The sequence below is a fragment of the Cyprinus carpio genome, chromosome B10 (assembly GCF_018340385.1).
Source record: "Cyprinus carpio isolate SPL01 chromosome B10, ASM1834038v1, whole genome shotgun sequence".
In the NCBI taxonomy this organism is placed as follows: domain Eukaryota; kingdom Metazoa; phylum Chordata; class Actinopteri; order Cypriniformes; family Cyprinidae; genus Cyprinus; species Cyprinus carpio.
In genome coordinates this window covers 1,507,037-1,522,515 of record NC_056606.1, presented here as the reverse complement: position 1 = coordinate 1,522,515, position 15,479 = coordinate 1,507,037, and the positions used below count along the sequence as shown (strand labels likewise).

General features: G+C 38.9%; 1 protein-coding gene across 1 annotated transcript in view; it reads left to right on the top strand.

The window, feature by feature from the left end:
- fbn2a (fibrillin 2a) overlaps positions 1 to 15,479 on the top strand; it is a 62,299-nt gene that overhangs the window by 24,513 nt on the left and 22,307 nt on the right. Inside the window, exons 13-18 of the mRNA XM_042731958.1 lie at positions 373 to 498; positions 9,744 to 9,896; positions 9,990 to 10,055; positions 10,450 to 10,575; positions 11,241 to 11,360; positions 11,688 to 11,810. Of these exons, the coding sequence (XP_042587892.1) occupies positions 373 to 498; positions 9,744 to 9,896; positions 9,990 to 10,055; positions 10,450 to 10,575; positions 11,241 to 11,360; positions 11,688 to 11,810 (714 nt within the window). The remainder of the gene's footprint in view (positions 1 to 372; positions 499 to 9,743; positions 9,897 to 9,989; positions 10,056 to 10,449; positions 10,576 to 11,240; positions 11,361 to 11,687; positions 11,811 to 15,479) is intronic.

Genomic DNA, 15,479 nt, shown 5'->3' with positions numbered 1-15,479 from the left:
ATCTCTTTACTGAAGATCTTGACATCCCTTTAGGTCTCTTTGGAACATTAAGGCAAGTCATGAAAGAAGTCTGATTTAAATTATGATTCTACAAATTATTCTTTTAAATCAGATCTTTATTCAGTTGATTGATGCTCTGAGTCTGTGATCTGGTTCTTGAGTGTAACTTAATGACTGGAGGAGACAAATATCACTTCAGAAGTCATGTATATGATACTTTTATGGTGTTTTTGCATTGGAAGAAAGAAAGTCATGCAGGTTTGGAACAACAAGAGAGAATAATGACAGAAGCTTACTGAAACATTTAAACTGTTTCTCAGTAGATGGTATAAGTACATTCCAGTGTCTTGTGTGTGTGTGTGTGTTTATCAGATGTGAACGAGTGTTCAGAGGAGCCTGGCATCTGTGCGTATGGCTCCTGCTTCAACAGTCTGGGCAGCTTTGAGTGTGTGTGTAAACCTGGATTTGTGCTATCAGAAGATAGACGCAGATGTTATGGTAATCTGTCATTAACCTGTTTATTTAACTAATCTTGTCTGGGTCATATTTCAAACAAAAATAACAGAAAAAAAATAAACTTTTTTTCTCCGCATTAAGAAAACAAAAGCCTATTAGGACCATTAAACATGAATATGAAGTTTCTGATTACAGATTACTGAAAATGCACTGAACTCTATCTTTCCATCTTTTTTGTTGAATTTATGAGGTGTTACATTTACTGTTTCAGTAGTGATACTTTTTGAAGTAGTTAAAACAGATAAGTTAAACAATTAAATAGAAATGATTCCCTTTCGAAACTGCCACTCACGTTGCATTGGGGAAACATTTTCCCCCAAATACTGAAGCCTGATTTGTTAACATTCATTCAGTTGCACAAATCTGTAGCATTTCAGGCCTCCAAAAGAGGTGGGGCCGAATGCCTAGATAAGTTAGTGCAACTGAGCAGTTTGGTTTCATTAGGGGTGTGTGAGTATGATTATGTAAGTTAGTGAATATTAGTAGGTTTTGTATAGTTCAGGGGATGTGAATAGCATGAATGGTTCCTGCCAGGGCACTGCCAGAACCACCTCAGCCCTAGCGGGTAGGGCCTACTCCGCAGCAGGACAGGCAGGCTAAGCACTTTACACTATGGCGGTCCTCCAGGTTTTCTAGGCCAAACTCCTCCGAGCCATGGACGAGTCCTGCCCTGATCCAACGGCTTTAAGGCAGCTTGGCAGCGTGACTGACCTTGCCCTGTGCACCACAAACATTACAGCCCAGGCGATCAGTGGGTTGAGGACCAGTGTGGTTAAATCTGATGGAGATTAAAGATGCAGTGAGGACTGACTTCCTTGACTCCCCAGTCTCCCCCACCAGGCTATAGGAGAGATTGTTGATGGTTTCACAGAACCCTTTCCGCAACTTGGAAGTCGTTGCAGTTAAAGTTGCAGTTGTTGCTGATTTTCTTGAGCCCTTTGTCTCTCCCGGATGTCGTTGCAGCAAAACCTACTCTGTTGCCCACCTAGCCTCAAACCCTTCAAACCAGAGCCTGAACTCTGACATCACCCTCTGCCTACCAAGGCAGCCATTCTAGATGCTAACTTTGAAACAGATTCTTATGCAGATTTGCCCAGGGGACAGGTTCTTATCGGTGGATCTGAAAGATACTTACATTCATATTCAAATAGCCCTCTATCACAGATCGTTCTTAAGATTCGCGTTCAAGGGGATCAAGTCAAGTCAAGTCACCTTTTTTTATATAGCGCTTTAAAGAAAAAAGATTGTGTCAAAGCAACTGAACAACATTAATTAGGAAAAACAGTGTCAATAATGCAAAATGACAGTTAAAGGCAGTTCATCATTGAATTCAGTGATGTCATCATCACAGTTAAGTTTAAATAGTATCTGTGCAATCATTTGTAATCAAGTCAACAATATTGCTGTAAATGAAGTGTCCCCAACTAAGCAAGCCAGAGGCGACAGCGGCAAGGAACCAAAATTCCATCGGTGACAGAATGGAGAAAAAAACCTTGGGAGAAACCAGGCTCAGTCGGGGGGCCAGTTCTCCTCTGACCAGACGAAATCAGCAGTTCAATTCCAGGCTCCAGCAAAGTTAGATTGTGCAGAAGAATCATCTGTTTTCTGTGGTCTTGTCCTGGTGGTCGTCTGAGACAAGGTCTTTACAGGGGATCTGTATCTGGAGCTCTAGTTGTTCTGGTCTCCGCTGTCTTTCAGGGCTGTAGAGGTCCTTTCTAGGTGCTGATCCAACATCTGGGCTGGATACATACTGGATCCGGGTGACTGCAGTGACCCTCTGATCTGGATACAGACTGGATCTGGGGGCTACGGTGACCACGGAATAAGAGAGAAACAGATTAATATTAGCGTAGATGCCATTCTTCTAACGATGTAGCAAGTACATCGGGTGTTATGGGAAGTGTTCCCGGTTCCGGTTTGCCTAATTAATGCAGCCTAAAAATCCTTTAACGGATTTGGATATTAGAAGCGTATTACTGTGTTATGTGTAAGCCAGGTTAAAGAGATGGGTCTTTAATCTAGATTTAAATTGCAAGAGTGTGTCTGCCTCCCGAACAATGTTAGGTAGGTTATTCCAGAGTTTAGGTACTAAATAGGAAAAGGATCTGCCGTCTGCAGTTGATTTTGATATTCTAGGTTTTATCAAATTGTCAGAGATTTGAGAACGCAGCGGACGTGGAGGATTATAATATAACAAGAGCTTGTTCAAATACTGTCTGCAGTAACTATTCAGGGCTTTATAAGTAATAAGCAGATTTAAAAATCTATACAATGTTTGATAGGGAGCCAGTGCAGTGTTGACAGAACCGGGCTAATATGGTCATACTTCCTGGTTCTAGTAAGAACTCTAGCTGCTGCATTTTGGACTAACTGGAGTTTGTTTATTAAGCGTGCAGAACAACCACCCAATAAAGTATTACAATAATCTAATCTTGAGGTCATAAACGCATGGATTAGCATTTCTGCATTTGACATTGAGAGCATTTAGATATATTTTTGAGATGGAAAAATGCAGTTTTACAAATGCTAGAAACGTGGCTTTCTATGGAAAGATTGCTATCAAATAGCACACCTAGGTTCCTAACTGATGACGAAGAATTGACAGAGCAGCCATCAAGTCTTAGACAGCATTCTAGATTATTACATGCAGAGTTTTAAGGTCCTATAATTAACACTTCTGTGTTTTCAGAATTTAGCAATAAGAAATTACTTGTCATCCAGTTTTTTATATCGACTATGTATTCCGTTAGTTTTTCAAATTGGTATGTTTCGCCGGGCCGCAAAGAAATATAGCGCTGTGTATCATCAGCATAACAGTGAAAGCTAACACCGTGTTTCCTGATGATATCTCCCAAGGGTAACATGTAAAGTGTGAAGAGTAACGGCCCTAGTACTGAGCCTTGACGTACTCCATACTGCATTTGTGATCGATATGGAAGAGGAAACTCTCCAGTTACTACCGTGCTTTACTACCGTGCTTTACATATAGGCAATTGGCCCTGCCCATTTTTACAGGTTGATTTGCCATAGGTTTGTGCAGATCTACAAACGTTAACCAATTAGGCTTCAGTAGGGATTCAAGCATGATTCAATCATAGACTGTAAAACACATGGATGTAGTGACCGTGACGTCGTCACCCGTAGGTTTCTGAAGAGCATTTTCGAAAAGCTTAAAGTGGGTGGAGACCGTCATCATTGCAGTCTTGGCAGCGTGTCACCAAGCCAATAACCATAGACAAAAAAACACTTTTTGTACCAGGCTCAAATTAAAGAGTTGTTTCTAAAAGTGTGTAAAGTAGTAGTTCTACACACAAGAGTATTAACAAATATGAAATATGTCTTCAAAGTAAACATTGTCATTAATTATATAATACTCACTGACTGTTTTTTGTGTTAGACACTAGAGAGAGCTTCTGTTTCACACGCTTTGAGAGCGGCAAGTGCTCTGTCCCACAGGCATTTAACACCAGCAAAGCCAAGTGCTGCTGTAGCATCATGGCCAAAGAGGGCTGGGGCGACCCCTGTGAGCTGTGCCCTAAGAACAGGATGGTACCAGAGCTCTCATCTCCTTCATGATCAGTGTACACCACCACAACATTGCTCCAAAATCCGTCTCATTGTTTCATGTCATGTGTGTTTACAGCTGCATTTCATGATCTCTGTCCATTTGGCCATGGGATCATTCCTGGTGCTGGGAACACACGTGTGGGTAAAGACAATATTGTACTTGTTGGCTGTGTTATAATGGGTTTTAATGCTGAGACTGTGAAATTTATTGGAGTTGCTGGAGTAGCTGAAATGTGAAAGAAAAAACTGTGAAGAGGTTGATGGGTTCTAGAGATTGTAAAATAAACAATTAAATAATAACAATAATGTAAAATAATGTAATAATATTTCTATATATTCTGATAATTAAGACACCCAAGTTGTCTGTTGAGGAGACATAAAATATTAAACCCAGAGTGCACATGTACTAAATAGGAAAAGGATCTGCCGTCTGCAGTTGATTTTGATATTCTAGGTTTTATCAAATTGTCAGAGATTTGAGAACGCAGCGGACGTGGAGGATTATAATATAACAAGAGCTTGTTCAAATACTGTTTATAAGTAATAAGCAAGATTTAAAAATCTATACAAAGTTTGATAGGGAGCCAGTGCAGTGTTGACAGAACCGGGCTAATATGGTCATACTTCCTGGTTCTAGTAAGAACTCTAGCTGCTGCATTTTGGACTAACTGGAGTTTGTTTATTAAGCGTGCAGAACAACCACCCAATAACGTATTACAATAATCTAAAATTTTGAGTGTCATAAACGCATGGATTAGCATTTCTGCATTTGACATTGAGAGCATTTAGATATATTTTTGAGATGGACAAAATGCAAGTTTTACAATGCTAGAAACGTGGCTTTCTATGGAAAGATTGCTATCAAATAGCACACCTAGGTTCTAACTGATGACGAAGAATTTGACAGAGCCAGCCATTCAAGTCTTAGACAGCATTCTAGATTATTACATGCAGAGTTTTAAGGTCTATTAATTAACACTCTGGGTTTTTTCAGAATTTAGCAATAAGAAATTACTTGTCATCCAGTTTTTATATCGACTATGTATTCGTTAGTTTTTCAAATTGGTATGTGTTCGCCGGGCCGCAAAGAAATATAGCGCTTGAGTATCATCAGCATAACAGTGAAAGCTAACACCGTGTTTCCTGATGATTTCTCCCAAGGGTAAAATGTAAAGTGTGAAGAGACCGGCCCTAGTACTGAGCCTTGACGTACTCCATACTGCATTGTGATCGATATGATACCTTCTTCATTCACTGCTATGAATGAATGGCGGTCATATAAGTACGATTTAAAACCATGCTAATGCACTTACATTAATGCCAACAAAGTTTTCTTGTGTATGCAAAAGAATGGTGTGGTCAATAGTGTCGAACGCAAAGCACTAAGATCCAATAGCAGTAATAGAGAGATACACCCACGATCAGATGATAGAGCAGGTCATTGTGTAACTCTAAAGAGAGCAGTCTCAGTACTATGATACGGTCTAAATCCTTACTGGAAATCCTCACAGATACCATTTTTCTCTAAGAAGGGCTATAATTGTGAGGATACTACCTTTTCTAGTATCTTGGACAGAAAAGGGAGATTCGAGATCGGTATATAATTAACTAGATTCTTTGGGGGCAAGTTGGCAATGTGGTTTTTTGAGAGAGGCGTAATAAACAGCCAGTTTGAAGGTTTTGGGGCCATATCCTAATGGACCAACTGATGAATTAATAATAGTCAGAAGAGGATCTATGACTTCTGGAAGACACCTCTTTTAGGAGCTTAGATGGAATAGGGTCTCACATACATGTTGTTGGTTTAGATGATTTTAACAAGTTTATTACTACAATTCTTCCTCTCCTATAGTAGAGAATGAGTGGAACTGTTCCTCAGGGGATCTATAGTGCACTGTCTGATGCAATACTGTAGCTGACGGCTGCATGGTTACAATGTTATCTCTAATAGTATCGATTTTAGAAGTAAAGTAGTTCATAAAGTCATTACTGCTGTGATGTTGGGAAATGTCAACACTTGTTGATGCTTTATTTTTCGTTAATTTAGCCACTTTATTGAAAATATACCTGGGGTTATGTTTGTTTTCTTCAAAAAGAGACAAAAAGTAATCAGATCTAGCAGTATTTATTTATTTTTTTTATGTTGGGTTGGTTTCTTTCCCGCCAAGCAATACAAAATACCTCTAGTTTTGTTTTCCTCCAGCTGCGCTCCATTTGGGCTGCTCTCTTTAGGGTGCAAGTGTGCTCATTATACCATGGTCTCAGACTGTTTTCCTTAACCTTCCTTAAGCGTAAAGGAGCAACTGTGTTTAAAATGCTAGAAAAGAGAGAGCCCATAGTTTCTGTTACATCATCAAGTTGCTCTGAGGTTTTGGATATGCTAAGGAATTCGCTTACAAAGCAGCCTTTTGTGGTAGAAGTGATGGTTCTACTATACTTGTAACAAGAAGTAGAATTTACAGTTTTAGCTATATGAAGTTTGCACAAAACTAGATAATGATCTGGCTTACCGCTTACAGTCCTCCCATTCAGACTGTCTCTGGCTCCATGCAAGTCATGGTTCCCTGACCTGATACAGCTGTCGTCCACAGCACCCTGGCCAGTTCCACTGAGGAAAAAGCAAGAGGTTCCCTGGAGCATCCCTAACCCAAGTTATGGAGCCTACATTTGTGGCCCCTTGATGGGAGCCTTTGCAGCTCCCTTTGAAGGTAGCCAACACTATTGCAGAGGCCAGAGCACTCCCTACAAGACAGTTCTATGCCCATCCCATTCTCTTGTGAAGTACTGACAATATTGTCCTTTTTACAAGAGCTGCTGGATAAGGGGGCACCCCTTCCATGCTCTGAGTATACATGGTTGCTATTATGCTAAGCCACAATCTTAGACAAAAATGGCATCTGTGAGGATTTCCAGTCAGGATTTAGACTGCATCATAGTACTGAGACTGCTCTCCTTAGAGTTACAAATGACCTGCTCTTATCATCTGATTGTGGTTGTATCTCTCTATTAGTGCTATTGGATCTTAGTGTGCTGCGTTCGACACTATTGACCACACTATTCTTTTGCATAGGCTAGAACACTTTGTTGGCATTAATGGAAGTGCATTAGCATGGGTTTAAATCGTACTTATATGACCACCATCAATTCGTAGCAGTGAATGAAGAGGTATCATATCGTTCACAAGTGCAGTATGGAGTACCTCAAGGCTCAGTACTAGGGCCGTTACTCTTCACGCTTTACATGTTACCCTTGGGAGATATGATCAGGAAACACGGTGTTAGCTTTCACTGTTATGCTGATGATACTCAGCTCTATATTTCTTTGTGGCCCGGCGAAACATAACAATTTGAAAAACTAACGGAATGCATAGTCGAAATAAAAAACTGGATGACGAGTAATTTCTTATTGCTAAATTCTGAAAAAACAGAGGTGTTAATTATAGGACCTAAAAGCTCTGCATGTAATGACCTAGAACGATGTCTAAGATTTGATGGCTGCTCTGTCAATTCTTTGTCATCAGTTAGGAACCTAGGTGTGCTATTTGATAGCCAACCTTTCCTTAGAAAGCCACGTTTCTAGCATTTGTAAAACTGCATTTTGCCATCTCAAAAATATATCTAAATTATGGCCTGTGCTCTCAATTTCAAGTGCAGAAATGTTTATCCATGCGTTTATGACCTCAAGGTTAGATTATTGTAATGCTCTATTGGGTGGTTGTTCTGCACGCTTAGTAAACAAACTCCAGCTAGTCCAAAATGCAGCAGCTAGAGTTCTTTCTAGAACCAGGAAGTATGATCATATTAGCCCGGTCCTGTCAACACTGCACTGGCTCCCTATCAAACATGATATAGATTTTAAAATCTTGCTTATTACTTATAAAGCCCTGAATGGTTTAGCACCTCAGTATTTGAACGAGCTCTTGTTACATTATATTCCTCCACGTCCGCTGCGTTCTCAGAACTCTGGCAATTTGATAATACCTAGAATATCAAAGTCAACTGCGGGTGGCAGATCCTTCTCCTATTTAGCGCTCCAAACTCTGGAATAACCTACCTAACATTGTTCGGGAGGCAGACACACTCTTGCAGTTTAAATCTAGATTAAAGACCCATCTCTTTAACCTAGCTTACACATAACATACTAATACACTTCTAATATACAAATCCGTCTTAAAGGATTTTTAGGCTGCATTAATTAGGTAAACCGGAACCGGGAACACTTCCCATAACACCCGATGTACTTGCTACATCGTTAGAAGAATGGCATCTACGCTCATATTAGTCTGTTTCTTTCTTATTCCGAGGTCACTGTAGCCACCAGATCCAGTCTGTGTCCAAGTCAGAGGGTCACTGCAGTCACCCGGATCCAGTATGTATCCAGCCCAGATGTTGGATCAGCACCTAGAAAGGACCTCTACAGCCCTAAAAGACAGTGGAGACCAGGACAACTAGAGCCCCAGAGACAGATCCCCTGTAAAGACCTGGTCTCAGACGGACCACCGGGACAAGACCACAGGAAACAGATGATTTTCTGCACAATCTGACTTTGCTGCAGCCTGGAATTGAACTGCTGGTTTCGTCTGGTCAGAGGAGAACTGGCCCCCCGACTGAGCCTGGTTTCTCCCAAGGTTTTTTCTCCATTCTGTCACTGATGGAGTTTTGGTTCCTTGCTGCTGTCGCCTCTGGCTTGCTTAGTTGGGGACACTTAATTTTCAACAATATCGTTGACTTGATTGCAAATTATTGCACAGATACTATTTAAACTGAACTGAGCTGCATGATGAGATCACTGAATTCAATGATGAACTGCTTTGTCATTTTGCATTATTGACACACTGTTTTCCTAATTAATGTTGTTCAGTTGCTTTGACGCAATCTTTTTTGTTTAAAGCGCTATATAAATAAAGGTGACTTGACTTGACTTGCTGGCCAATCTGTAGGAAGAAATGACTTGGTTTGTGAGGCAGCTGGCTGGTTGTTGGTTGTTATAACCTGGATGTCCCTGACCTTCAGGCAGGCATCTTGTCTGCTTAATTGTATTGCACATCTAGTAAGTGGTCTAGACTGTCTTGACTAGTTAGCCTATTGTTCTTAGGGCCCTTGTGATGGCACCCTAGAGCTGGGCTTGGAGGACGGCTTCTGTTCTGCACTTATAGCACAGTGCTATGGTATATCGTTCCCCAAGCATGATTCAACACAATGTTAGAGACCATTTCAACAGGAAACTCTCCAGTTACTACCGTGCTTTACTACCGTGCTTTACATATAGGCAGTTGGCCCTGCCCATTTTTACAGGTTGAATTGCCATAGGTTTGTGCAGATCTACAAACGTTAACCAATTAGGCTTCAGTAGGGATTCAAGCATGATTCAATCATAGACTGTAAAACACATGGATGTAGTGACCGTGACGTCACCCGTAGGTTTCTGAAGAGCATTTTCGAAGCTTAAAGTGGGTGGAGACAGTCATTGCAGTCTTGGCAGCGTGTCACCAAGCCAATAACCATAGACCAAAAACACTTTTTGTACCAGGCTCACATTGTTTCTAAAAGTGTGTAAGTAGTAGTTCTACACACAAGAGTATTAACAAATATGAAATATGTCTTCAAACTAAACATTGTCATTCCTTATATAATACTCACTGACTGTTTTTTTTGTGTTAGACACTAGAGAGAGCTTCTGTTTCACACGCTTTGAGAGCGGCAAGTGCTCTGTCCCACAGGCATTTAACACCAGCAAAGCCAAGTGCTGCTGTAGCATCATGGCCAAAGAGGGCTGGGGCGACCCCTGTGAGCTGTGCCCTAAAGAACAGGATGGTACCAGAGCTCTCATCTCCTTCATGATCAGTTACACCACCACAACACTGCTCCAAAATCCGTCTCATTGTTTCATGTCATGTGTGTTTACAGCTGCATTTCAGGATCTCTGTCCATTTGGCCATGGGATCATTCCTGGTGCTGGGAACACACGTGTGGGTAAAGACAATATTGTACTTGTTGGCTGTGGTGTTATAATGGGTTTTAATGCTGAGACTGTGAAATTTATTGGAGTTGCTGGAGTAGCTGAAATGTGAAAGAAAAACTGTGAAGAGTTGATGTGTTCTAGAGATTGTAAAATAAACAATTAAATAATAACAATAATGTAAAATAATGTAATAATATTTCTATATATTCTGATAATTAAGACACCCAAGTTGTCTGTTGAGGAGACATAAAATATTAAACCCAGAGTGCACAAAATTTAAGCTGTTGGATCAGGCGTGTTTTATTAGGGTTGAATTTAAACTCTGAAGGGCTCCGGCCCTCCAGGCATTCAGTTTGACACCCCTGCTGTACAGGCTGACCGTGCTGTATCACTGTGTTTTTTCAGACTTAAACGAATGTGTGGAGAATCCAGAGATCTGTGTGAATGGCCGCTGCATCAACACAGATGGCTCTTTCCGCTGCGAGTGTCCCACAGGCTACATGCTTGACTACACAAGAACACATTGTAATGGTAAGAGAACTTTTAGCAAAACCATTTCTAAAACTTACTTTAAAATAAGTTTTGTTTCATTATTCATCATTGAATGTATTTTTCACACCACCATGATCTCTGTCTCTGTATTGCACTGTTTTCTGCTCCTTGTTTGTTGTCATTGTTACTCATTTGATTTCATTATGTTCAGGTGTGTGTCTGATTATTACGTGTACTTAAGTTCAGTTCTCTTAGTGTTTCATTGTCGGGTCTTTGTCTCTGTGTAGATGTACTGTTGGAATTACACTGTGGATTATTTTTCAGAATACAAGACAATATTTTGTAGAATGTTGCCCATAACCACCGCAAACATTGATGGAGAAATCAGCAACTCTCGTTGAAAATTAATAACTTCTAGTCACTTTGGCTGCAAATTGGCTGAGATTATGTAGATATCTTCCCCAGTGGTATTTTCTTGACATTTTGCTAATCCATGGTTCTTGTTGATGTAGGTTTCCTCTGGGTATTCTGGTTTGCCCCACTTGCAGATCAGGTGAATTAGACATGGATTGAATGGGCAGAACTTGCTGATCCATTAGAAACTGTATCTCAGCTGGGCCATCATCTTATTATCAGCCAGTTGACTGTTTATTGAGAGTTTGAATTTTTGACTTGTTTAGCTAACAGCATTCGTGTGTGTGCAGATATTGATGAGTGTTCTTTGGGAAACCCCTGTGGAAATGGCACGTGCTCAAATGTGATTGGAGGATTTGAGTGTCTGTGTGAGGAGGGATTTGAGCCTGGACCAATGATGAGCTGTGAAGGTCAGTTGACAAAATTGACGTGCATGATGCCATTAAATTAGAAATAAATGTTCTCTTCTGTCTATATTTGACATAGTTGACAATTACCCAGATTAATTACATTATATGCTAAGTAATTATTCAAATTAAATATCAATTTCAGTATTTGCTGTGACAACCCCCCAAATGATGATGATTCAAATACATGCCAATTATGTTGCTAATAAGTAAATCATTGAATAGTCAAACATTGTTATTATATATAAAATATAGACTGAGGGACTTTTCATACCGGATGTGTTGTTGTGTCTGTCTTTGATTGATTGTGTGTCATTGCTGATTGTCCAGATGTGAATGAGTGCAGTCAGAATCCTCTGCTCTGTGCATTTCGCTGCATTAACACTTTCGGGGCTTATGAATGCAGCTGTCCATCTGGATACACACTGCGAGAGGATGGACGCATGTGTCAGGGTACAAACTCATCATAATCATTTGTTTGGAGTGAAACTTTCCAACCCTAAGTGATTGTAGTAGACATCCCAGACAGCAAGCAGTTTCAGCCCAGATCTGGCGCACATCTGGCCTGCATGGATCTCACACGGGCCAGATGTGGGCCTGATCTGGGCCAACACTACAGTAGGTAGACATCCAAAATGGGTAATACCGCCGCGCGTACTGCTGCCGCAGGGCCGCGGCGTTAACTGCAAGTCAGTCGCGTGTTTTTAAAATCATTCGCGAAACTACTGCCAGGTGGCGCAAAGGGACGGATTGCGAAATGAATGTAATTGTAAAATGAAAGGAAGATGTTAAACAACAATAACATTATAATATACATTATAACATCCTTAAAAGCCATTAAAAAATAGGATAGTCTTAGGCTACAGTCTACTCATCAAAAATTTAAAGACCTTATATACGGATTAAAAGTTTTATATTAGTAAATGTTTTGTATTAGTAAATGTAACATTTACGTTATAATTAGTAAATGTTTTAATTTCGGTTCATTCTTGGTTAAAAAAATAATAATAATCTTCAGGTTCCATTTGCAGAGCGAAATGAGAACGGTCCAGCATTTACAAATAATTCTTATTCACTCTGTTATTTTTATTGACTTTTCAAATTGCTAACAATTTGCATTTTTGAATTATGCCTTTACTGTGTGAACCAGAAATTGTGAATTGTGACTTTGATCGCGCTGGTGCCTCACGCGCACAGGGGGCTTTCATTAGAAACAGCAGTCGTTCACCGAGCCATGCGGCGCGAGCAGAGGGCCACTTTGGCATATTTTTGCTCATTATGATGATTTTTTTTTTCCGTAGATACTGAAACACGTGTGAAATCCAAAGCCTATTTTACCTAATGAATAAGAGTTTAGCTTCAAATGGGCAACATGTTTGGATTTGTCCCTAATGCGAGAGATAAGCCCAACCTTACCTTATGTATCGCTTTAAATTATTTTAAATTATTATTTTTGTTTTGTTTATAAGCCTATATTATTATATACTGCAATTATATTTATCCATTAGAATTATATATTTGTAATTATTGTTCTGTTCTGATAAATTTGTTGAATTTAAAGGATTTGTTTTAAAGTGAAGGGAACTAAAAATATCCTGTTGGTACATTAGCCTATAGCATTATTAGGTCTGCCGTTATTATTTCTGAATATAATAAAATGCAACTCTCACAAATTTAATTTATTTTTTAGGGGTGTTTAAAAAAAAATGCAGGCAAACGAAAAATAGGCCCGAAAATAGGTTAAAATGTGTTATTATGGGTTAACAAATTTACATTATATACTTAGGAACAGAGTATGGGCCTAATCTAGGCTATGTTGTTAACTATTTACAATTTTCGTGTAGCTATAATTTTATCCAGCTTTATTTTTCCATTGCATCTGAAAATGACTGTGCATCACATTCACTCCACGCTCAATCTGCCTCCCGCGATGTTCAGCTGTGGACGATTTCAGAATGTTTGATATAAAGGTTGCTGTCACATATTATATACAGGAATTGTTCATTAAAAAAAAGTTAAAATATATTGTTAGTTTTATGCTAAGATGCAATCAAGTCTTCAGATACTATATAAGATACAAGTTCATTTAGACTATTTAACATGCACTGTGACATTTGTAAACTGTTTCAACTTATAAACTTCTTAAGAAGATTTTAAAGTTAGTTTAATAGTATTGAAATTCAAGTTGAATATGGTATTTTTAAAAAAAGGTTTTAATTGCTTAAATTATTTCTTTTCATCATATCATTTTTTACGTGCTGTATTCGTTTTACATTTCGGAAACCAAGCACACACTTTTTTTTTCTTTTTTAAAACAACTAATCGCTCACATAGCTCTAACAAGGTTTTATTTTATTTTTATTTTATTTTTTTGAGGAACGTGTCACTGTCAGGGGAATCACATCATCATTAGAGTTGCAAATTAACTTCAGAAATGGCAAATAAGGACTAATAGAGGTTCTTTCTTTTATTCTTTATTTATGATGTTATTCTTGGAAGAAAATAAGTATTTACTCTTTAAGAAAATAAGGGACGATCCAAATATTTGTAATGTACAATAATATAGGCCTTATGCTTTTAAAGCATAACAACTGAAGGTCTATGAAACATTTCTATGATGCATTTTTTTTTAAACAATGGCACTTAAAGTTTTCAACCATAATATTATTTCAACCATATAGCCTGTGAATAAATAAAATGCGTACTTTTCAATGAAAGAACACAGAGTGTAGGTTGCTTCTTCTGTTTGGATTTGTACTTCAATATAATGAGATCCAAGTTTAAGAACAGCCTACAGGGTTTTTTTTTTTTTTTACTCTATTTAACAGCATTAGCTCAATGAAATATGTCTTTCTTCAGGTAGACTGATTGTTTTCCCGCCTTGCTAAATGTTGGGGCTCATGATCAATAAGTTGTATTCGCTCAAACTGATTTTGTAAAATCAAACCGTGGACGGTGAAGCAGGTCAGTTAGAGCTCGTGCTCACTGTGAAGCGGGAGCAACTGACGGAGGATTCCGCTTGGTCTTAAAGCCTGCCTCAAACGTCTGTTCACAAACGTCTACGATTTTCTCAAAAATAATGATTAATTATCAATTGATAATTTGTTATTATTATGGTCTAGTGATAATAATAATATGGGCTGCGAGAAAATAATGAATAAAAAGAGCAGGGCTGATGTGAGTGCAGGCATGTTTCACCCCAGTAACATGACAACACACCGTTCCTCACAGACCAAAAACAGACTGATTTCAGTTCAGCTGGAGGGGGTTGGGGGAAGTTCTGTATAGCTTGTGGGGGTCGAGATAAAGGTGTGAATCTCTTGGTCTTTCATATGGACAGTGTCTTCTGAGGGTTTCAAACATGCAGAACAGCGTTTTTAGGACATATTGGTTTTAAAACAACTTTAAAGAAAGGTTTGATGCACTTCAAATGTTGACTACTGTATAGCGCAATAAAGTTTATTAGTTATTATAACTTAATTTCAGAGGAAGTTGCCTAAAAAAAAAACTGTTGCATTAGGGCTGGGCGATGGCCTAAAATATCCCCGATTTTTTTTTTTTTTTTTTTTAAATCCCCAATTTTTTTTCACAAAAAATCAGATTACTAATACTAGCCCATCATGCATCTAACCATCCACTCGGCGTTAAGAGCTGTTCAGATTTAAAACTGGCAGCTCCGCAGTGAGTCATGTCATGGACGTAGGACAGAGCAAGTCTAAATAATATTTTCTAGTCTATATTTTCATGTTATGCCACTGGTTTAGGTTATGTATTTATTTTTATTTCTTATATCAGTTATTTGTAAATATAGCAGACACTGTCTAACCGTGTCTTCACACCGGACGGTCTTGTTCATTTCTAGGGCGAAACATCTCTCACTCGGCAGCAGAGTATATGAGAGTGGAGCAGCAACAATTTCCCTCCGCACTCTGAGCATTTAATAATCACTCCCGCTCCGCGTTCATTGATACCAGAAACACTGCTCCGCACTCGCTCCGTGGCTAAAGTTTAAATAGGTTTTGAAATGCATAATGTAGCCTATAAAAATAAAATAATAAATAAATAAATAAATAAAATAACAGGAGAGTTTCAAAGGAAATTAGGCTATTGTGTGTAAACTTT